The sequence below is a fragment of the Pan troglodytes genome, chromosome 4, assembly GCF_028858775.2.
Source record: "Pan troglodytes isolate AG18354 chromosome 4, NHGRI_mPanTro3-v2.0_pri, whole genome shotgun sequence".
NCBI classification, from domain to species: Eukaryota; Metazoa; Chordata; class Mammalia; order Primates; family Hominidae; genus Pan; species Pan troglodytes.
In genome coordinates this window covers 107566275-107593323 of record NC_072402.2, presented here as the reverse complement: position 1 = coordinate 107593323, position 27049 = coordinate 107566275, and the positions used below count along the sequence as shown (strand labels likewise).

Genomic DNA, 27049 nt, shown 5'->3' with positions numbered 1-27049 from the left:
CTACCTGCTAAAATCAAATTCGTCTTCTAAGAATTAATTATCTCAAGTCCACTTCTTCTATGAGAACTTTCCTGAAACTCAAACTGGGTGTTGCTTTCAGCTTCCTTTAAATCCACAATCTCCACTTGGTTTTCCTCTGCAATTATTCCTACTGTATTTTGCCTGCCTAGTATCCAAAGTATCTGAGCATCCAACTCCTGTTTCTCTGGTTGTAGAACTCCATTTTCTTTGGGTTGGGGGTGGGGCACTACTTCTCATCCATTTCTCCATGTGATTCAGTTGAACCTAAGTCTATACTCCTAGCCATAATCATTAGCACATGAGCCAGATGAGAGCCAGCGACATTAATCCCAGGACATTTGCTGAAAAAATTAGACAAAAGTGTAGATAAAAGTGCCCTTTCCACTGAGGTCTCTGAGCTGTCTGGATGCCAGTCTGGACCTGCTGGCAGCCATTTTGCCATTCAATGGGCAGACCTTGCCCAAGAATGAGGACAACTCAGGGGAAAGAAAAACCAAGAGATCCAGACAGAGCTTAGATGGCATCTCATACCTGGCAATAGCTGTATTTGGAGTGTTATCTACCTTGAACATTAGTTACTGGATAGTTACAATTTCCTATTTTTGCTTCATCTAGTGTGTACTGGAGAAATCTCGCCCTTTACAACCTCTTAAGACGTTTGTTTTCTGCTTTGATATGTGGTAGTAACAGAGTACTTGCTAATTCTTTCAACTCCCCTGTGATCCAACTTTTCAACATCATAACTGCCCTTTGTTAGTCTGATTCGAAGGTTTGTAAAAGGCATTGTGAACATATGCCCACCTAAGTTTTCTTTACCAATTTTAATACTCAAATTATTTTAACATGTTAATGATCTAATTTTATGGGGCCAAAGACAAGTCTCATTATTTCTCAATGACACCTATTTTTACTAACTTCTACAGATTGTTACACTCCTGTGTGTACATAACTGGGTTATTATTATTTTTTGAAACAGATTTTCACTCTTATTGCCCAGGCTGAAGTGCAGTGGCGCAGTCTCAGCTCACTGCAACCTCCGTGTCCTGGGTTCAAGCAATTCTCCTGCCTCAGCCTCCAAAGCAGCTGGGATTACAGGTGCCCGCCACCATGCCCGGCTAATTTTTGTATGTTTAGTAGAGATGGGGTTTCACCATGTTAGCCAGGCTGGTCTCAAACTCCTGGCCTCAAGTGATCTGTATGCCTCAGCCTCCCAAAGTCCTGGGATTACAAGCGTGAGGCACCACACCGGCCTTAAGTGGATTATTTCTTTACTGCATAAGTTATCCAAACCAAGTGCAGATTTCCTAGTTAACATGTACTGTTTACCTAGCTAACCCACGTGTACCTCCCTGAATATTTATTCTCTCCACCTGCGCCTGCCTCTCAGCTTTGAGGGGACTCCTCTAAAGTCATTGAAGCTGTGTAATAGTCTGGGCCAGCAGGCTGGAGGGTGCCTCCAGATCCGACTCTTTCAACCCACCCTCCCTTCTAGATCAACTCACATGGACCTTCTTAGCTTCATGTCTGAGCTTACTCCCCTCCACAACTTTGTCCTGCTTATATATGGAATCTGACCACAATCTGCCTACCTCCTAATGGGCTCAGAAGGCCCCGTGGGGCACAGGTGCTAGGAAGGTCCCTAGACTTCAAGCTGAAAGGTGCCTCCAAACCCAGATGTAACACTCACCACCACCCATCTACAATCTTCACTCTACAACTACATTTTCTAACTACAACTGGACTAAAGAAAGAGCAATCCAGGCCAGGCATGGTGGCTCACGCCTGTAATCCCAGCACTTTGGGAGGCTGAGGTGGGTGGATCACGAGGTCAGGAGTTCAAGACCAGCCTGGCCAAGATGGTGAAACTCTGTCTCTACTAAAAATACAAAAATTAGCCAGGAGTGGTGGTGGGTGCCTGTAATCCCAGCCACTTGGGAGGCTGAGGCAGAGAATCGCTTGGACCCAGGAGGCGGAGGTTGCAGTGAGCTGAGATTGCACCACTGCACTCCAGCCTGGGTGACAGAGAGAGACTCTCTGTCCAAAAAAAAAAAAAAACCAATCCATCATGAAGGAACAAAGAACAGACCCTCACTACTCCCCCTACCCCTTCATTATGTTTTAATACATGTTTACAAAATAGGATTAAGAACTACTCTAGAGGACCATGTACATGATAAGATTATCTTTTATTAGAGATCTTATATTACATATTCCCAAAAAGATATAAAATCTTCCAAGAGAAAATATCAAAACCTGTTGATTCCAAGGTGAACAAAATGATCAAAATGAAAGCAAACATTTTCTTCCAGACAAAGGAATATCAAAACACTTCGGCACAAGTACAACAAAGGCATGGGAAGATCATGATAATGTTTTACATCACATTTTACAGCATTTTATTTTAATCAGTATTTGTAGAAAACAAGGATGCTGAGTTCTTGAACACTGCAGTCACAAACTCAAACTAAAATTTCCAAAAAAAGGAAAGAAAACACTGAACTACTTGGTCAACTGAACATCTGTAATAATAAATGTAACGAAACCTAACCAAATAAATATGCCACTGAGATCACAACTGAAGTGTATGGTTTTTAGTGTGTGCCAGAAACATTAAATTATTTAATCAGTTTTTGACTACAACCCAAAGCAAAAGCATCCTCTCTATTTCCCTGATGATTTATTCTAAAAGTAACCTTAAAAAGCAGAAACTTGCTGGTTAAAGAGAATTTCTGCTTTACCTGTGAACTGCTGGTAGCAACACAAGCTGAATAAAACCCCAGACTGACATGGGACAGATCCATCGCAAACAACCAGAAGTGGCAAAACCACTGTTATTGCATCAAGATTTTTTTTTTATTTCATCTGATCAGAATTTCGAGAATGATTAAGCACACCCACTTAACCACAGACACACTGAACTCCCACAGGAAGGTTATACATTTAAGATGCAATGAAAATACTGATCTCATTCCTGGGATTTGCTTCTGGCAACCCTAACATCTGTAGATGTCCACAAAAAGGAAGTCCTTTTTCTTTTTTTAGTTTTTTCCCAAAAAATGTGGAAGAAAACTTACAGTACATGTTTATTGCATGAAATTACCCCTTGTAATATCTTTATCAACACTGGTATTGTTTCCTTAATTATTAAAGGTGAAAGAGTTTATGAATTTAACATAACAATAATCTTAGGAGCTGCATCTTGAGTGAAAATCCAGATGATAATCAAACTAAATGGTAAAAGAGAAATTGGGTTTTTATTTCTCTATAAAGATGTTGGAATGACAAGAGGTAAATGGAGGTTGAAAGCCACAGAATACGAAATCAATTATCTCAAAGAGAATTTTCAAAACTGTACATACTCAAAGACTCCCTTCTATGCTAAAATTGAATAGTCTAAATGTCGCTATTATTTTAATGTTAAGGAAACAATAATCCCAAATAAATTTTATTAAAAGCACTGTAATGGCACATGGGCTCAGAACTTCACTTTAAGGTTAGCACATACAAAAGTTGAGAATTGAATGAACAAACATATTCCTTAGTAAGATAAACCATGATGAGCTACATAAAAGTGGGTTTCAAAACAAGATCAATTTTAAAGCATTCTCTCTTTAATATAGTTAACTACTGTGAAATGGAAACAGTAGCTGGATTTTGCATTTTACAAAATCCTTGCTTCAAGTTGCAGTTTCCTTGGCAGCAGCATATTTTAATTAACAATATTTTCCTTCCTTGTTTTGTTTTCTGACATCTCAGTACATTCAAATAGTCAAAATGTTTAGAGTAACATCACCACAAATTTAATGAAACAGAGCAGAATGTGGCCAGCATTGTCAGGCAAAAATTACACAATTTATGTGTCATAGAAAGTACCCACCCTCTCCCAGACCCCACAACATTCCCCCTTCCCCAGACAGTAATATGGACACTGATTTAACAAGACTTATAAAAAATAAGGCACATTTATTTTGATATGGTAATTTTAAAATAGAAACCCCTTCTCAGAACACCTGTATTCAAATGAGCTGTGTAAAAAGACACCTTGTGGTACCTAAAATAGGTTTATGGTACCTATGGAATTGCTTCTATTTTAGTGAAGATGGAATAAATTGCACCCATCCCACATTGTCAAGTAATGAAAATATGCCTCTTTTTCTACTGTTGAATGATTCAAAATCAGGTATTTCTGGAAATACTTAGAAAGGGTAGGAAGGGAAGGAGAAGGTCAAGAGGTACATCAGAAAAAGGTATAAAAATCATCTACGTTAATCATAAGGGTGGATGGATTGCACTTTTCCACTTATTTCAACACATAATTTTTCTAACTAGTATGAATGATTGCAACCATTTTGGCCATTAGCTTTTACCCACAAACATTTTATTCCATTTCAGCCAAATAGGTGTTTTTGTAAAACTGATGATCAACACACAGATACTTTTAAGAATCTCTTCGCAACCCCCAACACAGACATAATTAGTTAGCATTTAACCTGAGATACAATCTGTTGAGAGGCTGTCTTTAAATATTTCTTCATTTGTTGCATCAATTCATACTGATGGTGGTAGTTCATGGGAGGAAGTTTAAAAAAAAAGAATCTTGATTGATAGCATGGCTTTTTTTTTTTTTTTTCTTACTGTACTGGTAAAAGAAAAAAGAAAAAACCCACAGAATCACAGAATTCATGTTCTCACAGTAGCCAGAAGCTAAAATAATGTGCTTCTTTATTGCACGTCAAACCAAGAAAGGTATAAAAGCCAATGATTCTCAATCCAAATGTGAAAGTCAGGTTCACCTCAACTGGATTCGGAATGTGCTGATTTCCATTGGACTCAAGTTGATCTCACTTATATTCTGAGTGCCGGGAGGTGAATGCATCAAGGATAGTGATGAAGGTGTGAGACTTTCGACAATAAACTTGTTTAAAAGTTTCTGTACCAATATCTGAAAAGTAAATGATAAAATTTACATATTTAGATCAACTTTGAAGATTAGCAGCACAACTACATATTCTGTGAAAATTAGTATGAGAAGGAATAAAACTATGTTGAAGTTCTCTTTTGAGGAAAAAAGGGTGGATTAAATATACATATATGTTATTAAATATACATATATAAGTTCTCTTTTACAGAAAAAAGGGTGAATTAAATATACATATATACATGCTTGAACATGCAGACTATGCTTGGAAGGGAACAGGAAACCAGTAATGGTCATGAGCAACATATTCTGCATTCCTTTTTGTATTGCTTGAGAATTTTATCATGCACGGGGGCTTTTTCAATAAAAGAAAGGACCTCCAATGGCCAAGAAGCTTTAAAAACATCCTCATTCTCTTTTAGTCAATACTTATCCCTAACAATGGTAGTCCTCAACCACTTTTTCCTGTTTCAACAGAGTTAAGAGAGAGCACACAGGCTCACTACAAGGAAGGATCATTATGTCATTGAGTCCCAGTCTATAGAGGTGGACAGGTCATTTGGAAAGTATTTCCCTCACCGCTGCCATGTTATCTGTCTCTCTGGATCGTATAACCCCCTTATGACTCAAGGCCTTAATGTCAGAATGCTCAGAACCAAGTAAACTTAGATCATCAACAATACAATAGAGTGCAAATACAGTATAATAAAAAAGTAATAAAAATATCAGTGCTTTCTTGGCACCAACTCCAAGCAGGGTAGGGTAAAAGAAATGTAGAAGCTAATCTATCTAAGTAGGTTCAGGGCTCCTACCACATTTTTCTTATCTTTTTGGACCCCACACACATGCTAATTTGTAGGGTTGGAACTGAATCACTTGAGTCTGGTCTACAGCATTATTTATGAGGTTTTGGAGGAAAGCTGGGTCAGCTGAGCTGCCTGGTGAGGCAGATCTGCCTGTGTGCCTAAATCAGCCCAGCTGCCTTCTCTGAGTCATGGCCCTTTCAGTGACAGAGGCAGGAGATTGGAGCTTTGTTTCCTTTCAAGGACAGGCTTGATGGAACTGCCAGAAAGACCAACTTGAAGAGAAATAAACAATAGGCAGCCAGCAAGCTGTGTTCAGACTGAGGATCTGTTTGGCCTGCACGGTGTTGACTCATATGCAAATCTGCATTAATCAGAAGACCAAGACCTACATTTATTTCCCAAGGGAAAACAACTGATTGGCGCTATGTACAGCTGCCTCCTGGGCTGTGGGTGGATTATCCCACTAGCCTACAGTCTCAATTTTCCCAGTTGCTTCTTTATGGCTACCTCTATAAGCTTCAGTTATTATAAACTTGCCTTGGCCTCTGTAGGACTTAGGTTTACCAATGCTGAACTAGATGATATGTGAGCATGTGTGGTTCAGGGGAGGAGAAAACTGGGGGACTGGGAGCAAGGCACTTTGTAGGCTGGAAATAGAAGGCCTAGGAAATAACAAGAGCATTGCCTTCAAATGTGCATAAATTCCAGCTATGCCTTTTGATGTCAACAAGGAAAGGAGGCTGAAGTTTTGAGAAAGTGCATTTTTCAGATGGGGAGATTCAAACTAATTTGCAGACTGACGAAACTGAGACAGTAAAGAAGCAATGAAACATGATCTTATTGTCAAGATCCTTTGCAGAAAGAGGATTTCAAAGCACACTAACAGTAAGCAAAAATAACCTTTTCAACTTACCTTTCCCTGAGTAGTAGAACAAAACAGCCCTGTGCCTTTGCTAGAGAACCGACAATCAAACCCTTTTCTGTGGAGGATCAAGGCTGCCTCATTGGAATGCCCATTGCCCACCTGCAAATGAGCAGAATGCAGTCACACCGCGCAGACAATAAAGCAAATATTTATGGTACTTCACACACCACTCTCTCGATGTCAGCATCCAAAAGCACATTTATTTAGCAAGAAAGTTAGGCAAATTCATTTCTCCTCAGGTCCATGTTCACTGCCCATTCACCTGCTACCATCCTCTCCTACTTGTACTGAGCCAGGTAAGATTATGTTCTAAGGTTCCTTGTTAGGTAACCTCATGCCTTGGTTTCCCCTATAATCCCCGAGGACTTAGGTTTCCTTATGTCCATACATTATATATTGTTTTATTAAAGTTTATTCAAATAAAGCATTGTGTTTTCATCTTATTTTTCAAACACACACATCAGTTGAATAAACTGCACCTGAACTTAGTCCTTATCTGGTCATTGAACTACATACCATCTAACTTAAAAGTCACACATGCTTCTTTATTGAACATTAATTTTTGCTAACTGCATTCTTAACCTTTGATGTACTGATTCATTATTTTTATATTAGAGCTATTTAAATTTAGTTATGCTTTCACTTGGTAGGCCAGCTCACATTTACCAGCTTGATGTATCATTTAAATTGATACTGCAGAAGCTATTGTTGATAGGCAGGCAAAAATAAAAATACTAAACATGACAAGTCAGCTAAGAGGGTCAGTATACTTTTTCTTGCAATAAAATTTCTCATATCCATTTAAGTATCAATGTCATGAATGGTTTAGGCCTCTGAATATTTTAAAATACAATTATCTTAATAAATTTTATGTTTCCTAAAGTTGGAAGGTGTTTATGATAAATGAATTAAAAATCCCTGGAAAAATTAAGAAACATATAGTTTTTGAAAAAAGAGTCATGTGCTGCTCAGCACTGACATTGTGATAAAACTGATTCTTTCCTCTGTTCTCTGGCCACAGAAAGGAATATGCCCAAACGCCTGATCATCCTCACTAGGGGATAAGATTTTTTAATGTACTAAAGAGACATCTTTCCTGAATAGCTGCCAGAATCTCCACCACTGATTTGATTTTAATGTGCCTGAACAGTTTAAAGCTGTCCTCACCTCAGAGTCTTGGCTGGAATAACCTATGTTATGATGTTTCACACTGATATTTTGTAGTGGTACTGCTAAGATTTTGTTTGAAGGAAGAGAAAAGTCATTTAAGGAATTCTGAGTCATCACAAGACCACATGACACACACAGCAATTTTAAATCATATGATAAAAATTTCTAATTCATTTCAATACATTTAAAACACCCTGCCCATGTACTATAAAAATAACACATAGGAAAACCCTTCATTTATGGTATCATTAGATCTCCAAAAGAATAAGAAAGAGGACTCTATCATGTGCCAACTGTGAAACCTTAGGATAGTAATTTCTTCTTCCTAAATATCTATTTTCTTGCCTGTAAAATGGAGGTAATGCTTGTATTATTTCCTTCATGGAGTCACTGTGTGGATTAACCTGTTGAAAATACTATGTAAGTAGCTTCACACTGCCTTGTAGGGCAGAATGCGCTAGTGCACGAGCTGTGTAGTAAGAGTGGTTCAGAGCCTGAGTGGGGAGTCAGACAGCTGGAGCTCTAGATCCTTGCTCTGCAATTTACTAGCTGTGGGTTTCAGCAAAACCAGGTTTTCCTTTTCCATAAAATGAAGATGAAATGAAATGAAATAGCTTAACAAAGATCTGGCCAAATGTCTGGCACACAGGAAGCCCTTAGCATAAATTTCCTTTATTTTACATTACAACTTTGTAGCTAAAGACTCAGGGAACTCCTAAATTCTATGTCTAGAGTCGTATATCAAAATCATAACAAAGTCTGGATTCAGATTAACAGATTAGAAACCCTCTTCATTAAGCTCTTTTAAAAGCACATATCACTATTAACCTAAAGCATTTGTCCATTTTAACTCATGGGTCCACCCTTACATATCACTTGATAGCATGCATGGCTAAAATTCCTGCAACACATTTGCTCTTGGAATAATGAATATGTAAGGCCTTTATAGCAACAGAAGGGGACAAAAAATGTGGGGAGGGAAACACCTTTGGAATTCTACACTTGAATTCTACAAGAGATTTAAACCGACAATACAAAAATAGAGATAAAAGTCATAAAAATTAACTTTCACTGATAGAAAAAGTTATACTTTCTCTCAAAACTAAAATTACATCACTTTTGTAAAAACGAACTGAAATAGCAATCATCTTGTCCAAGTTTTTAAAAAATCAAATATTCATGAAAGTATCAGTTTTCAAGCAAAAATACCTGAGGCAAAGCAGCAGTTTTTCAGTTTCAAAGTCTGTCTAGACATTTTATTTCCAAGAAAACTGTTTTTCAAAGTAGGGAAACTGTGAATTTAACTTGAATATGCATGCAGGAAAACAGATACCTTCAAGCAGTCACACTGTATGCTCTAGGAGAGTAAACAGATTTTGGAAGAACTGCTTTTACATTCATTAATGCATTAGTAATATCTGGACCCCATAAAATGGGAGGACGTGGGGAAGAAAATTTACAATTTTTGAAATTGTGCCAAGCACTGTGGTAGGTAACTATCTTTGTAAAACAGATTAGATCACTTTCGAGGCTGAATTACTGAAGTAAGGCTGGCGTATTCTAAAGTTGCACAGAGAAAACCCATTGCAAACTTAATTCAGGGGATAAAACCAACATTCAGCTCATAGACTAAGCTGGGCCTCTGAGGCTCTTCCAGCAACTTGGTGGAGTATGGGGAAAGATGATTTGGTCTGCAGAATGAAGCCATCAGATAAAACTGGGCTTAGAGAAAGCTGGATCAGACCAATGATTTTTTCTACCATGAACCATTTATGTGACTTTGAGTAAACCTCTATAAATTCAGCAAGCTAAGCTGGACCTGTGAAGAGTCCCTCTGAAGACTGAGGGTCAACCACAGTGACAATATCAGTCATTGCTAATACCTGTTGAGCACTTGCTGTGTGCCATATCCTGTACAGAATGCTTTTCATCAATTAACTCATTTTATCTCACAACAACCTTTGAAATAGTTGAGGTGATATATAAGTTTGTATTAAAATATGTAAATATACGAGAAAATCTCTATCACAAAGCATTCTCTCTTATACTCAAATAGCAATGACCACCAGTGATCCTGGATTAGCCCTTAGTCTTCTCCCGCCAATGGATGGGATATCCTTCTGTAGGTGTCCTATTATTACTGAAGACACAAGAAAAATAGACAGTGTATTCCCTCACATTTTCAGTGCTCCCTCTCCCTTCTTGTTCCCATGCAAGACAGTATAAGGTTCTGAGAAGCCATCTGGACTCAGACACACCTGAGTGTGCTCCCAGGACCACATTACTGACTGTGTGCCCTTGACAGTTATCTATCATATCTCTAGGTCAGTTACTTTCCTGTTCTGTAAGATGGGATGAAAATATTGCCTACCTTCTTAGGGTTGTTGTGAGAGCTTTAAATAAAGTTCATGTAAAGCACTTGGCATAATGCCTGGCAAACAGACAATTTTAGATATGTTATTTTTAAATATCTGAGGAATTACTAACAAAGTATTAAGTTGGTGCAAAAGTAATTGTAGCTTTGCCATTACTTTTAATAGCAAAAACTGCAATTACTTTTGTACCAACCTAAAATATCAGGAATAAGTCAAAGTGACATCAAGATTTACTCTGGCAATGTTTTTACCTCATTATTAGTGACAACTGCCGTTGTTCATGACTGAGCTATCACAGGTGAGAACCTTTACTTGTCAAGCACTCATAGGGCTTACTATGTGCCACATGCTGTTCTAAGTGCTTTACTAACACTAAAATTATCTCCAATCCTCAGAACATCTCTAAGGTGAGTATTATTACCATCTCCATGTTACTAAGGAGGAGCCTGACACTCAGAGAGTTAAGTGACTTGCTCTAAGTCTCATGGTTAGAAAGCAAAGGAGACATGCTCATACCCAGGACATCTGACTCCAAAGTTTAAGCTTTTAACAGCTTCCTTCTCCTACCTTTGCACTAGCTATGAATTTGTGCTCATAGATAGCTAGCCAGGAGAGAAAAGATAAAAAATATTTTTGATGTAAAATAACAAAATACTGTAAACTAAAGGAGGTAACCCCTCCAATTTATGGCTGAAAAAGGAGAGTACTGACTGATGGTTCCAGCAGAGATAAAACTATAACTTATCAAAAAATATATCAATTCAGAAACCAAGCTTTGGAAATTGTAATTTCCTTCCATCTACCACCTATCCACCTATCCATTCACCCCACTTCAAATAGGATTTAAGCCATTCTGAAAATTATACACACATGACAGTCTCTTTTAAGGAAAAAAGCAGGTGAATAGTTCTCTACTGAAGATCTTAAGATGTGAGTTATGTCATTCCTCTCTCGCACCAAAAGAAACAGTAAACTTTTGGAAACTGTAGTAAACATTATGTGTGCAACCACTGTTTGTGGGGAAGAGAGGGGCCATAACTTTGGCCAAATTCTCCAGGATGCATGGGACCCCACCCTCTTCACACGGTTAGCAAGGTGCACATAGATTAAGGCATGGCTACACATCCGGTGGGAAAATTTCTCCAACCCACTCAGATTCTTTGAAAATACCTAACACTCATCTCTAGTGCATTCTGGCAGCTGGAAAGGTTAGAAAATTACATGCTTCATTATAAGTCCTAAGATGGTATTATAACCAGTAGAAATTCATTTTTTAGGGTGCTCATTAAAATGTCCAATAATAGCTATCCTGTTTTGATCAACAAGATAAAATGACAGAAAGAAAGGGAAGGTAAATGGCTGTTCTGAGATACGTACAACAAAGGAATTATTTTTCTCACAATTTTCACCTTTCCAGAAGCTAGGGAGATCAATAAAGCACCAATCAATTCTTATAAGAAAGACAAATAAAGTAAAATCCTCAAACTGCCTTTTATAAGAAAAGAAGAGGCAGAATGAACAAGTGGAGAGATAAAATCTTATTCAGTAAGTGATGCTGATATTGAAATGATGGTTTACTATTTGCAAGAAACAGTTAAACACAAATCAAAATAAATTACATAGAGAAAGAGTTAAGATATATATATCATGTTTATATAAAATAAATGTGTCTAAATATAAAAGCTGTGGAAATAATCTAAAAAAAAAAAAAAAAAAGCTGAACTACATATCACATTTCTAAAGTATTCCAAGTAGAATGGCTCCATGAAGCTGAGCTTATCCAGCTTCCTCTTTGTCCCTCTATTCCAGGCTGAACCAGCAGCTCCAGCTTCAGATGCCTGACTCATTATCTGTCCTCCCATGAGATCCTCCCTGCATCTTCTCTACCCAATCTCTCTTCTTCTTAAATAATGGTCCTTTCCTGATGACAAGGCTTTTGCATGTAGTGTATTTCAGTGGTGTTCATGTTCCCTAGGTTTCAAACCTTTACAGAAGCTTCTTTTTAGTATCTCAAGCTCTTCATAGTGTAGGGGAAGGGGGTGATCAAGGAAAAGAGTTGAAAGACAGGCCAACAGAATAGGAAGGCTAATGGGTAAGTTTGTAGATAGTGGCTGGAATGGGCAAGGCCATGCAGCATGCTGTGAGGCAGGGCTTCCAGAGATGTTTGTTCCCCTTTTCATCTGAATACAAATATACGGCATATAATCATTTTCCAAAAATTGATATAAAGCAGAAAAGCAAGATTATGTCTGTCTAAAAGCAAGATATGTCTATATAAAATGTAAACTCATCTACTAATATAAAGCAATCCCTGAAAGCTTGGACTTTTAGAAACAAATTTAGTAATTCTAAAAAAGTCAAATGCTACCGTCTGAGGCCACACACAGCACTGAGATTCAGAAGGTCTGATTCTGCCATTTACCACTGGGTGATTTTATTTTTATCATTTAACTTAGCTCTAACCCTCACTTTCCTAATTTAGGAAATGGAGATAACTCAGCAATTTCATGAGAAACATTTTTAAAAATTACAAATTCCTAGGCTCTCCTCCCCAGCCCTATAGAATCAGAATCTCAGAGATCTGGAAATCTGTAAAAGTCTCTATGTTTAAAATCTCCCCTGTGTGATCCGGACACAGTGAATTTGAGGACTAGTAGCTGGAACTGCTGAACCACCTCAGTGGGTTGTCATACCTGCAGCCTGCAACTCACCTCCCTCACTGTTCTTCGAATCTATAACCCCTTATCCCAGGAGTAAAGAAAACCAACTGAGGTTCAGAATTGAGAAACCTTTAGACAGCGGCCCAGAGGAGGGCCAAGCAAGGGCATTCTCTATCATGGTGCTGAAGGAGTTGGTCAGGCAGGAAGACATGCGTCCTTATCATGCTAAGGTGGCCTTCAGACACATTTCTCATGAAATACTGTGGTGGTGAGGAATATGCTTACTTAAATACAGGCCAATGCAGACTTCAGGTCTTGCTTGGAACCTATGTCTATTTTGACATTATTTCAAGGGGAAAAATGAGTTGCATTCTCCAAATGAACAGCCCATTATTGCATATTGGAAGCTTCTAGCACACAGAAACAGGAACCCAAACCAAAATGCTTAGGTCTGGCTTCTGTACTTATTCATTGAGTCATTTTGGTCTTTCTTTTAGTATAAGCATGGAATTACACTGGACATTTTGTAAGTACAGCTTTCTTTGAATCAATACCCACAACAGTTCCCTTCAATGATTATCCTTCTATTATCAGGTTAGGGAATTCTTTAAAGAAGTGGTTTTGAATGGACCAGTCCTTCCTTTGGATTACTAGTGGGCTTTTAAACAACTGTCATAAATATGTGCTAAGAGTCAAAGGCTAACACAGGAACTGGCACCAACTGATATGATAATGCAAAACTGCCAAGTATTTAGTTCTGATTATGAGCCAGCATGGTAGTTATCAATAGGCATTATTAACATTTCAGTTTTTAATCTTCTTGGTCAAATCTTTATGTTGTTAAGTTGCTCTCTATTCCCTCTGCTAAAACCCTAATCTGCAACCAAGTTGAAGTAAGTGTCATTAGGATAACAAGGTATGTTTACAGAGTGCTTTTGTTTTCAAAAGGCTTTCACAATAGGATTTCATCTGTTTTTAGCAAAAGACCTGACACAGCAATACGTGACATTAGCCTCATGTTATAAATGGTAGCTGAGTCAGCAGTCACTCAGCCCACAGGTAGGGAGGGTGGCCCACCTGTCCAAAGGCACGAAGAGCAACGGGAAGCCAGGTGGCTGCAGTAAGTAGAGGCCAGGCTGCAGAGGACCTGAATGCTCAGTGTCTGAACCAATTCAGTAGGCAATGGGATTTTTCATCTGAGAAGTGATTAGATTTGTATTACAAGAAAATAGTCAAAAGCAGGAAGGATGTGAAGAAGTGAGTAACCACAAAAAAAGGTGACATAAAAAACAAGTTCCAGGCTTCGTTTACAGAAGGTAAAACCCTATGCTCACTGACTCTAGTCAGCTCCAGCTGCTTCCAGAAAACAATCACATTTAAAACAACTACAGTGGAGGAGCCACCTAGAAGTGAGGCTAAGGGATGGTGACCGCCCATCCTCCCCAGAAGCCTCTGGGTTCTTCAGGTCGCTGATCTCCTCTACCATCTATGCTGGGTGGTGGTAACCTCAAGCCCAGAGTATTTGATGCCCTCCACTCTATTCTTTCCATTTCTTTTAGATCATGAATTTATGACACGACACCTCGGGGAGCCAAATGTAGACCTACAAAAAACCACAGCAGAATCCTAGAAAAAACATCTACACAATTCACTGATTCAAAATAGTTTTTGAGATCCTATGTGCAGACACTGTTCTTCACGGGGATATAGCAATGAATAAAGGACAAGCATAGCTCTCATGGAGCTTCTGTTCTGGCCACATATCTCTCCGGCCTCAGGGCCTTCACACTTGCTCTTTTCCTGGAGCACTCTACCCCCAGAAATCTGCAGGAGTCTCTTATTCTCTGACCTTCTTCAGATTTTTACTCCATTATCACCTCTGTGAGGCCCTCTCTACACACCTTAATCAAAATTGTGTTACCTCCTTTGAATGGCTGTTCCCATTTTACTCCTTCATAACACTTAACACCATCTAACATATTACATATTTCTCTTACTTTTTCTTGTTTTTCTCCTCCCATTAGAATCTAAGCTCTAGAAGGGCAGGGGCATTTGTGTGTTTTATGGCAGTAACTGGCAGGTAGTGGGTAGGAAATAAATCCTGCAAGTTCACCGATAATGATTTTAAAAAGCCTTTCAATACACACACACACACACACACACACACACACACACACACACACGCCTCGAGCATTTGCTTGTAGTCATTATTATAAGTCATATATGTTTGCCTGCATAGCCAAGCATAAGTTCCTTATCTCTGAAGGAAACCAAAATACTTCTCTCTCAAAAAACTGAGGATTATTGAGCTGAAGAAGGAAAAAAACCAGGGGGCCATTCTGTCCCTTCTTCTGCCTGCTTGATGGCAGGACAGCAATTTACAAATACAAGCGGTCTTATCCCTTCCTCTCTGCCTTTTCTTGTCTAAAGACAGGCCCCTTTACAAGGCTTGCTAATTAGCTAAGAGACAGCAGTGCCAGAGCATCTAGGAGCAGACTTCACTCTTCCCATAAATTTATCCTCCCACATTTTCCTGCCTTTTGGAAGCCTGAAGATGCTTTCTTCTTTGTCTTGTCTCTAGAGGATTTATGGCTCTTTGTTAAAACATTATTTAGGCAAGGTCCCAAAACCACTGCCTTGGGAAAAAAATACTTTTGAACTTAGGCCTCTCCCAAGTGACGGGTATAGCATGTACAATATACTATTGCTATTTTTCCCCTGTTTATCTGACCTTTGCTTTCAAAAGTGTCTCAACTAAAAATCTATAAAGAAAAAAAAGAAATTATATTTTTTCTCCTATATCTTAGACATAAAGTTGTAAATCTCTAATGTCCAAATTATAGGCATTTATCCTTACTTTATTGCTTTAGTTCTTTGTTCTAAATTAAACATTTCTCACCTCTTATATTGTCTTTAAACATGAGCATCCTCTTCTTTTCATACTTAGGCCATTTACCATGAGATATTTTCCACAGAATCCATAACCACTTACTATTTCCAGCTAAATCTATGTCAATTTGCAATATCAAAACAGCTTTGCAACACATAAGAACAATGTCAAATGTCTAATTCTTATTCTTTCCAAATGCAATCTTTTTGATGTTAAAAACAGGTATGTATATAACTGCAGTCTAACTAAATTAAATTTCATACCTAATAAAACTTCCCCATGCTTTTCCTCTAATATTTCTTCTAAACGGTTGGTTTTCTAATGGGAAACTGAGTTGCAGTGATTCTCAAGAGAAAGGTACGAAAATACAAAGCCTCTGATATAGAAATAACTAAGTACTATTTCTCTAGCTTCTGAGAGATATTGTCTAACAAGGAGAAATGAATGGGAAAAGTCACTAGTGCTAAACTTAAGGCCCAGATTGCCCACCTACTAATGGTATTTCCTGACCTGCTCGCCATACAGAACTTAAGAGTAAATTAGTATCAGGATATGCTCTAAAATATACAGCAATAGTCAAATGAAAGGCATGAAGCTTTTGGCTAAAGGTGAAGCCCTGTTAATAATTCCTCAAAGCATAGTAAAGCATACATTATTTTTTTCTCCTTTCCTTACCCCCTTAAAACAAGTACATAATAAACAGTAATTTTTTATAAGATATATTTTGAGACATACCTTTGACTGTATTGTTCTCAAATTAACCAGATGAATGTCACAAGGCAAAGATGACTGTAATGGAGAGAATTCACCTTGCAGCTCAAGGGTAGGTGAGGAGAACTTATTTGCCATTGGAATGACTGGATGATTCATGAGAGAAGAAGTTATGTGGCTAAGGAGAGAAGGATAACTGACCGACTTCTTTTCTTCTTCCTATCAAGAAAAAACAAAAATGTTTAAGAGGTCTATATTTCCAGTTCTCATCATATTAACAGAATTATCTGAGAGGGTTTAATATAAAAATATATGAATAATTTGGTTTTATTACATTTTATAAATAACAGTCTTAGAAAATACTCCATAAACTACCAAGTTTAGTTGTAAGCAATAAAAGAAAATAAACAGCACACATCTAACTCATATGTTTAAAATATATCTTCCATTGATTTAATACTAAAAATACTGAAAACATTTCCTACAAACATTTTAGGACAAGGCATACCTTTTTATGAAAATTCTCAACCTATCACAAAACTCTCAAAGTACAAGGATTGGGCTGTACATAGATTATATGTTGTGCATCATCAAATATTATCTCCCTTCTCAGGTTTCATCCACCATATTCTTGTAGTTTCATTTATACACCTTAACAAGACCATAAAGGCATGTACTGATTCGAAGCTAAAGTCCATCCATGTTACCAAATGATAGGAACTAAATGTTACCCAATGACAGAATTTAAAGAAAACAAAACTCTCAAAATAAATCTAATTTTTAAATATAAATAACATAGGTGGCATGCCTAGATCATCTGATTGTCTTCTTTCAACTTGGTAAATCATTGCCAATTGTTTCACTATTTTATTCCAAAAGTAGAAGTGTTAAATATGTTACTGAATAGTTATCACACACTTACATAGTATATGATTATTCCATATAATTTAAAATGCTTTAGTTTTTGCTATGGTATATGGTTAAAGGCAACATTTCTGTATGTTCAAACATTAAATAATCTACTAATGTTGGTAGATTAAATATGCTAGATGACATGCAAAATTAAATCAATGACTGAGTAGAATCTTAACCTAAGGAGTAAAAACAGACACAAATAACTTAGAAAATAATTTATGCAGAAAGGTCCTTTGATCACCAGTTACATTTGAACCAAATTTAATTTTGTATCTTATTTTTTAAAATGATTACTCCATTGACATCTTCTGATTTTGCATCCTTTTTGTAATATAAGGCTCAGATAAAAGGCTTGGCTACTGATCTGTGTGAAAAGACAGGATTTACAGAGATATACAGCTTAAAATTCAGAATGTCAGATTAGCATTGCACAGAAGGGTGCTAGCAAAAAGTGACTAGCATCGTGCCAGAAGCTAACATTAGATGTCATTACATTTCAGACTATGGAGAGAGAAAAAAAGAATTTTAAGACAGCAGAGGGACACTGCAATATTAAGATACTGATAAAAAATCGGGTCTGAATGAATTGCATTAAAAGAAAGATTAAACAAAGCATATAAAATAATATTCTCCAACAACACTGAAATTTAATGCAGCTCGTAGAATAACATGAATAGAGAGGGAACAATTTCAACAAGATATTTTAAATGTACTCCAAGATCAAAGGACTTCATAATCTAGGTTAGGATTGCTGACAAAGTCACTCACGAGTAATAAAACATAAAAGATTCAAACAGAAAAGAAAACACCTCCCTCATCAAATCTGGGAAGTATTAAGTCCACTCTAGGTCAAGAAACATTCAGAGAAAGCTCTGGCTTTGTTCCACACTCTTGGAGTAATTCCTCACCACGCCAGTGAGTAGCCAGAACACTTCCTGATTAATCTTCTATACTCCAGAAGCAATAACGTGCATATATACCAATCCTCCAAACCAAATTAGTTCTTCCTAACCGTTGGTATTTCCCCAAATTAACCACACAACAGAATGAGCTGGGGCACCTCTAATCAACATAGATTCTTGGGTCCTATCCCAAATCTACAAAATCTTGAGAGGTGGGGTCCTGAAAATGCAAAGCTGAAAAGCCTCCCCAGGTGAATTTCATGGAGTCAGCCGCACACTGCTCCATGACCCTGTGCCGGGAAGTGCCACCCCAGACATCCAATCTTATAGAGAAAACAGAGCTCCCTTTAGAATCAAAAGATAAGCTTTACCTTTTAACTACCTTTGCATTAGAAAAACAAGATTCGGTTTCAAAGACATTTTGATGGGAGTCTTCTAAAAGGAATCAATGTCATGGATATTAAGGACTTCAAGAATTTAAAAACTGTGTAGTTTACTGTCCTTAGAAAGATAAGGAAGTTTATACAAGAGTTGTGGTTCACTACCCTAAGAGCACCATGAAAAAATAACACTGCTGGAGGCTGGCCAGGTTGGAGTGGCAAAGTCTCACCCAGAGTTCTGCCATTCATGTACTTTCTTATCATATTTACAGCAACAAGAGGCTCAACAAGACATTAACTGTTGAACCATCAATATTTAAATTAATCTCTACAAAGGTAACCTTTCCACTGTAAATCACATGATAAACCCAAAGTTTTAAAAACATGTTTTCTACAGGAAATTTTATGTGTTTAAGTTATAAATGAATACCCCAGCCTTGTACTTAACTAATCTAGTACTATAAACCCTATTTAATTTCTTGTTGGTTGGAAGGTTTCAGACTGTGTAAGTGTAGCTTTCTCTCTGCAGCCTGTCTGACATTAAAGAAGGTTTCTAGCACCTTCTGATCCAAACCACACAAAGTACAGCTCTTCCTCACTGGGTTCCGGCCCTTATTCCATGAGTCAGAACTTCTTGCCAGACTTCTTGGTGCCCTTTATTAAGCTCACTTTGAGTTAAACGATCCTGTTAAATCATGGTGAGATAGTAAGAGACCATTTTTTAAGTTACCCTTGTTTATTCAGTTTGACTTGAAACATGGTGGGAACTTAATAAATGTCTGTTGAAGTAAATCTATTAATTTAATAAGCAAATGCAATATAAATAAATGAAAGAAGAACACTAGAGAGAAAGGGTGGGGTAAGAAAGACAAAGAGGAAGGAGGAGAGAAAATGAAGAATAATACATTGAATCATAACATTTAGAGGTAAGTATCTGTAGCCCAGGACTGAAGACTGTGGGGCAAATTTGTAGATAACACATTTTGGTAGGTCTGTATGGTATTAAAATTTTTTTTTGTTTTTAAGCCAACTCTTTAATAAAAAATTCATACTAAAAAAGCAACCTCAAAAAACCCAAAACACATTTTTTGTTTTTTACCCAAGAAACTGGAAATCTGTGTCACCCTGGGCAGGCATTCAGTCCTATGTGGAAACAATCAGCTGGAGCTGAGTTGTGGGTCTTGGTGGGATGTGTCCTCAAGTTTACTGTAGATCTTCTGGTCACCTAAGTATTTACCCTTAAACCTGGTTGACCTCCCTTATGCTGTCACTTTTCTAAACCATATAAGTATTTAATATTTCAATCTGATCTCTCCCAATTTCTTCTCCTTATATTTAAAGGTACAACAACACAATTTTAACACTTGAACACTTACAGGGTTCCTAGCTCAGTGCCTCATTAACCAACCAGTAGCAGGAAAGGGGTAAGGATAAACCGTCAAAGAAACAAATCCTAAAGCCGTCAATGCCTGTTTTTAGTCCATTTTCTGCTGCCATAACAGAATACCACAGACTGGATAATTTATCTATAAAAGAAGTTTATTCAGCTCACAGTTCTGGAGACTGGGAATTCCAAGAGCATGGCACTGGCATCTGGTGAGGGCCTTCTTGCTGCATTATCACATGGTGAAAAGGCAAGAGAGTGCAAGAGAGCTCATTTTTATAACAAAGCCACTCCTGCAATAACTAACCCATTCCCATGATAATGGCATTAATTCATTCATGAGGCAGATCCCCCATGACCCAAAAGCCTCCCAAAGGTCCCACTCCCAACATTACCACAATGGTAGCCAAGTTTTCAACACATGAACTTTTGGGGGACACATTCAAACCCTGGCAATGCCAAAGAGATGAATCCTATTTTCCATTTCTATTGGCTTTGAGGATGATTAGCATAAATGATGGTCAACCTCGTGCAGCCACAGTCCTCACTGGACACCTGCACATATTACACAGTGGATATCATCCAAGTCCTTGTTTTTACTGACTCTCTGCAGAATTCTCTGAGGACAGGACTTACTTCCACTTAGTCAGCTTGGGATTATTTCCATGAGGCTCTGCCATGCTCAGGGCTTCCCATTAAAATCTCTTCCTATTCAGGGAGTATCCCCCTACTTCACTTCCCTCCATCATTATTTTAGATATTTGAGTCTGAGTTGAAATTAAGAACTCTTTCTAGAAAATTCAAGTTACATGGTATTAACTTTCATCAATTAAGTGTCTTTTTAATTATTTTCACTAGACATTAAAATGTATTTTCTCTTCTCTAGTTCATTTCTTATTTAAAAGAAACCATTAATTGAAGACCCAGAATCTATACTTGAGTAAAAGAAAAATTTAATCAACATAAAAACATCAAATTAAATTTAAATCAATTACTATCCAAGGAGTTCTGAATGGGAATAAACAAATTATTTCACTTCTAAGTCAAAGCTTTATAGATTTGATGTGAAAATTTTTATTGTTGCAGTTAACAGAAGTTTTATAGATTAGTGTCAATATAAAGTCATATAAGCGAGAAACTTTTTCAGGAGGAGCAAAAGACAGTAGCTGTCAGCACTCAGACAATGATTTTCCTATGCAGATTTAGTCCTTAAAACTAAGCTATCTTGTCAGTGATTGATTTAAAATATGAGTCTCAAGAATGGTATGGCTCTTGACATCTAAAGTGGATACTAATTCTTTTTTCTAAAATATTCTAAATACTGGAAGAATTTTTGCTTTAATTAGCTGTTGCTATTTCATTCAATCAACTAGTATTTTGTTTAAAGAATGTCTACCAAATATAAGGACAAATGAAAATGAAGGCAACAAGTCCCTGGAATCTAGTAGGAGGAATGCAACATGCATATGAAGATAAGGTAATAGGCAGAAATTGCAATAAATACAGTGGCAAAATGTACTCTAACAGCTCATTCATCTATGCATTTGGATATTCATTCATATGACATATATTAGGCATGTCCTCTGCCAGGAACAATCCTAGAAGCTAAGAAAGGCACAATCCCCACTCTCATGGAGTTTATGGTCCAAAGGAGGGGAGAAGACAGGATCAAATAATCGCACACTTGCAGGAAGGTGAGATGCACAGTTTGGAGGCAGCATAGGGGAAGGGCTTTTAACCTGGTCCAGAAGCAGCTGACGAAGTAAGCACTAACCGGAACTATCACCAAGAGTCTCTAAGGCAGAGGATAACAGGCCATGTGCAAAAGTGCTGTGGGGAGGAGGGGATGGAAAGTACTTGGGACTTAAAGGAAACCAGTGGGCCTAAAGCAGACACAGTAAAAGGCATGCCAATGCCAATGCCTAGGGGACATGCAGGGCCCATATCATGAGGGGCTCTGGAGGCCATGGTAAGAAATTTTGACTTTTATACTGATAGCAATGAGAAGATATCAGAGGGTTCAACAGGAAGCAATAGTTAGATTTGGCTTTGAAAAAAACAAAAAAAAACCCATTCTGCCTTCTGGGTTAAGAACAGACATACGGCAGAAAGAGAACAGGGTGGATGTGTATAGGCTAGACCCAGGAAATACAGGAAGTCACTTTAGATTAGGGTGGTGGAAGTAAAGAAGATTACAAATTTGAAATATTCAGGCAATGAGATAGATAGGTGATGGCAATTACTCTGTAAGAAAAGGCTGATGGGGAGAAGTGTCTATCAGGCAGAACTCATGTCTGTCTTGGAGTTGTATGGATGGCGGTGGCTGTTGACTGGGGGGAACACTGAAAATGGGCCAGGTTTGGGAGAGAAGAGAGATTATGAGTGTTTTGGATATGTCAAACTTGAGGTGTCCTTCTAAACAGAGAATATCAGGAAGCAATTAGATAGATAAATCAGGAGGTCAGACACAAGCCTAAGTTGGAGATATGTATTAGTGGCTTCTACCTGTGTGGAGGATGCAAACAAAACCAGAGGAGTAGAAGAGATTGCCAAGGGATAGCATAAAAAATAAGAAAAGGAGAAGGCCAGGGGACATGCTTTGAGAGCTCTAAGATTTAATGGCTGAGTAGAGAACTATTAGAGAGATAAAGAACTGCCAGACAGGTAGGAGGAAAACCAAACTGCATAGCTCCATAGAAGCCCTGGCAAGGCAGTATTTTACAGAGTGACAATGGCCAGTGTCAAATACTGCTGAAAGGTGAAGTAAGATGACGAAAGTCAATATCCACTGGATCTACTGACATCGGAAAGAGCTCTTTCAGAATATGATGGAGGCTAAAGCCAGACTGAAACAAATGGATTGTGAGAAGGAAGTGATGAAATAAACTCATCTCATAAACTCTGGCTCAATTGGGTAGGAGAGAAGAGGATAGCAGCTTACAGGAAATGGAAATAAGAGTCTGAAGTAAGGCTGTATTCCATTTCTACTTTTAATAGAAGAAAACAAAGAGTGTTCAAAAGCTAACAGAAAGAATCTCCCAGGAAGTGTTGGATATGAGGAGCAAGGGAGAAAGAGAGAGAGAGAGAATGAACAGTAAAAGGATGCTGAGGTGGATGAAGAGATTAAGTTCCAAGGACAAGTGGTGGGACCTGCCTAGGATGATGGACTGTAAAGTGTCTTTTAAACGTAACAGGAGGAAAGATGGGAAGGGTGGGAGTAGATGTTAGATAACCGGAACAGAGAGCCCTGTCTAATGGCTGTTCTCTCTATAAAGTGAAAGGTACGATCACTGGCTGAAAAGAGCAGAAAGGACTTGCAATGGTCAGGTGCAGAAAGGAGAATAGAGCAAAAAGAAAAAGCCCATGTTCAGGGCTATCCAAGGTGGGTGGATCAATAACTTATGGAGAACTCTGAAGATAACTTTGCCTGAACAAGCATATCGTCAGGTCATTCAGGTCCAGCTGGGCTTTTGCCAGACCATTCAACACAGAGTACTAGATTTTTGCTTTGAGGAATAAAAATCAAACATAGAAAACCTACATATAAATACATTTTCAACTGAAGAGTCTAACACTAGAATAAGTACACTAAGATTCCAAATAAATTTTACTAAGATTTCAAATAAAGTTTACCAAATTTAATCTCCTAAGTATATGACTAAGTTCTATTCTTTAACTTTTATTTAGCTCAATTTTTCAGTTCTTATGTCTTTCAAAATAGTTTCAGGAATATTTACCCAAGCTGATTTCCTGTCATTATTTTTTATCTACATAATAAGCAAACATAAAAAATAAAAAGACCTAAGTGCAAATCTTACACAATATTTATAACTGAAGTTCTCTTTCTGTGAATGTGGGCCACATCTACTATAAAGAAATCTCAATATTGGAAATGATTTTTAAAATTTTAAAAGTGGAAAGTCATAATTTCAAGTTTTGGGTGACAAAGAACAATCAATATCAGATCATGCTAGTTATTTTTTCATACCGTATTAACAGCACTTCTTTTTTCTAGTAGTATTCGAAATAGATTAGCTGTAATCTTGTTATCCTGGATACCTTGCTCAAGGCCACGATTATCATCTTGCATGAGTCTTCGATCCATGATAACTTCAATCTGACCTAACACACAAACAAACAAACAAGCAAAACTGACCAGAATAATTTAATACTGACATTCATTGAGCATCACTTAAGTAGCAGCCATGATGTCTTGCTCTAAATTTCCTCTCTAGTCAAGGAGGTGGATTTATACAACCCACTACACCATGGGCTTTCTCTTGATAGTAGCTCAAAGTAGCTACTAAAAATTCATAAAACAGGATAGTATTTCTGTGTTTCTTTAGTAATGTTTCACAATATCTGATAAGAAATTTAAAAGTGAGACAGGACAGATCAAAATTTAAATGAAACTTTTTTTCCAAAACATTAACCTAAAGAGTAAATTAAGTTCTCCGAAACTTTTAGTAGCACCATTTGGAATCAAAAATGCTTATGAGGTTTATTAGGAAATGTACATCACACAGAGTAGTAAAATACACACAGATGGGTAGGTCTAAAAAAGGTTTGCAAATAAAATTTAGGTTACTTGATATGAAGCAGGTCTCTGAAGAAGCCCTAGAATGTGGACACACTCATGATATACTCCCTTGCTTCTCTGATATTGTGTTAGCGGCAGCACCGCTGTCCTGCCTCTCTGGCTTAAAAGGGGTCATACCTGGTTCCTTCATTTGCTATGCAATATTTCCATATTTCCTCTAGCTCAAGTTGTAAGCTAATCAATACATTATGAAATTAAAAAATAAAAAAAACTAGAGCCATATGTGTACATATACACACACACACACACATTTAAGCTAATGCTCAAATAAGACTTAGAAAACTGAAGTTATATACTTAAACATACACGCATATTCATTCATATCCATTACTATATTAAATGATCATTTGGTACAAAAGGGAAATAGCAAACACAAACGACTTTAACAATTACTACTATTACATAGTCGTAACAAGTCTGTTTAGATTCTTTCTTCTGAGTTTACGTATCTAGTACCTAAAACTACCAGAGATGAGTAAAAATCTCATTGTCACTACCTTCATAATTTAAAAGACAATTGTCCAAGATTTAGCCCCCGGGCGCAGGGATTAAATTGGGCGGGAAGTGACAAGCTGTAGATAGATCATACCTATCTACAGCTTGTCACTTCACACCCAAATTGGCATATCAACGTCTTGGTAATTTCTAACTCTTCTCCTGTCTCCAAATGTTGGTACATATAACATGTGACTGGCACTTAGTGATTTCCTGGATTGTACTCGAATTGCTTTAATTCATATACTAAGGTATTTGGTGGCTAGAGCAGAAACAGAGGAACTTTATTTCTTAGCTTGTCTTTACCAGGAAGTGAGATAATGCTGCTTTGTTAATCACGGCTTGAGTCTTACTGTCTAGTCCTCCATTTAGGGCACAGCTTTGAGAATTTAAGGCAGTGTTTAAAAATGAGTGGCTCAAGAGTCATGTACGGCACAAAGATGTTTTATGTTTTCTCAACATAGTGTTTTTTAAAAAATTATATCAATATTTTACAGATTGAACAACTTCACATAAAATTCCAGACTTCTGGATTCTTCTTCAAAAAAAAATTGAATTTAGCAACACTGGGCCCCTAACCACACAGCAACAATGCTGCCCCACTGCACATCGGGAACATGCTCTTCAGTTTGCTCAAGTCTCTAACCCTCCCTACCGGATCCCTGATGTGGAGCCATTACTACTTTCAAAATCGAATTCATGTCTTTATGGCATGAGTTTACATGATCTTATCTAATGAAGGCCACAAAGAAAAATGAGAAGTAGCAGTTTTTGTGTGTGTGTGTAAGTTACAGAATGCATGTATACGCCTCATGTAAAAAGGGGGCTTGTGTCAAAGGACACACCAGGAATCTGCACCCAGTTATTATCTGGCTCCTTCAGATATGTATCTCTACCAACTCTTAGAATGTAAGAAGACCAATGATACCATGTATGATAACCAATTAAAAATATGTATTATAAAGGATCAAAGTCTCTCAATAGAAAGACTTGCAAAAATTAATCAGTGTCTATTGACTATTTTCTCTCACTTTCTGTGCATCACTTTCTCTCTTTTGGAATCCTCAAAGCCACACCTCTTTATCCCCATATCTCTATCATTTCTACTCCCTTCCTTCTTTCAGGTGGTAGCAGAATAGAAAGACCATGATTCAGAGAAGGACCTAAGTTTGAACCACAACCAACTTTGCAAACGTAGGCAACTTATCTAAACCTCTGAATCTGAGTTTCCATATCCGTTAAATCATAATGATGATGGAGACTTCCGCAAAATACATACTATTAGGAGAAGCAAATTATCTTTAAAAAGAAATCTTGACATGGAATTTTAGGTCTCCTGTTCTTCATCTGAAGATTTAGGAGATTCATCTTTTTATGTTGTTCTCACAAAACCCAAACTTAACTAATAGTCTGGTTGTTGAAAGAAAAAAGCTGAAAAGAAGACAGGGAGGTTTTAACTAGAGATTATACCACATCTGACCAATAGAAAAAGTATACAGCTGGAATTGAAACCTTTCAGAGTGAAAAAGAGTGTAAGCAATACATACCACTATTCAAACTCGAAACCCCTAAAGACTGAGCAGAGAGCAGTGTCAAACGATGTTTGGCATCCTGGATATAGGCCATTGTGGTCATGGGATAGACATTTGCTTGAAGAGGCAATTTGCTCAGTGTCATTCTAGGTTGAATCTATAAAACACAACAATTCCATCTACAAAAAGTGATATTTACATATGTTCTTTTAAAAACTTGAGGACAGGTGATTTTTCTTCCCAAGAGAAAAAGACAAAGCTTCCTTTTTATTCAGTGGAAGAAATAATTTAAAAATTAAAACATTATTTAAAACAATACGAAGAAAAACCACAAGGATATTAGAAAACAATTTTTAGGTGGGAAA

At 37.4% G+C, this 27049-nt stretch overlaps 1 protein-coding gene across 7 annotated transcripts in view; it reads right to left on the bottom strand.

Moving 5' to 3' along the window:
• Positions 1-2188: 2188 nt before the first annotated feature.
• MAN2A1 (mannosidase alpha class 2A member 1) overlaps positions 2189-27049 on the bottom strand; it is a 190445-nt gene continuing 165584 nt past the window's right edge. For 5 of the 7 annotated variants that reach the window (XM_063810525.1, XM_063810528.1, XM_517864.9 and 2 more), the window contains 5 exons: positions 26700-26841; positions 24046-24179; positions 16501-16695; positions 6659-6769; positions 2189-4963 (listed from right to left, as the gene is read on the bottom strand). In XM_063810525.1, the coding sequence (XP_063666595.1) occupies positions 4811-4963; positions 6659-6769; positions 16501-16695; positions 24046-24179; positions 26700-26841 (735 nt within the window). In that variant the 3' untranslated portion in view covers positions 2189-4810. The remainder of the gene's footprint in view (positions 4964-6658; positions 6770-16500; positions 16696-24045; positions 24180-26699; positions 26842-27049) is intronic. The other 2 variants (XR_010156965.1, XM_009449448.5) reach the window with 2 other exon arrangements.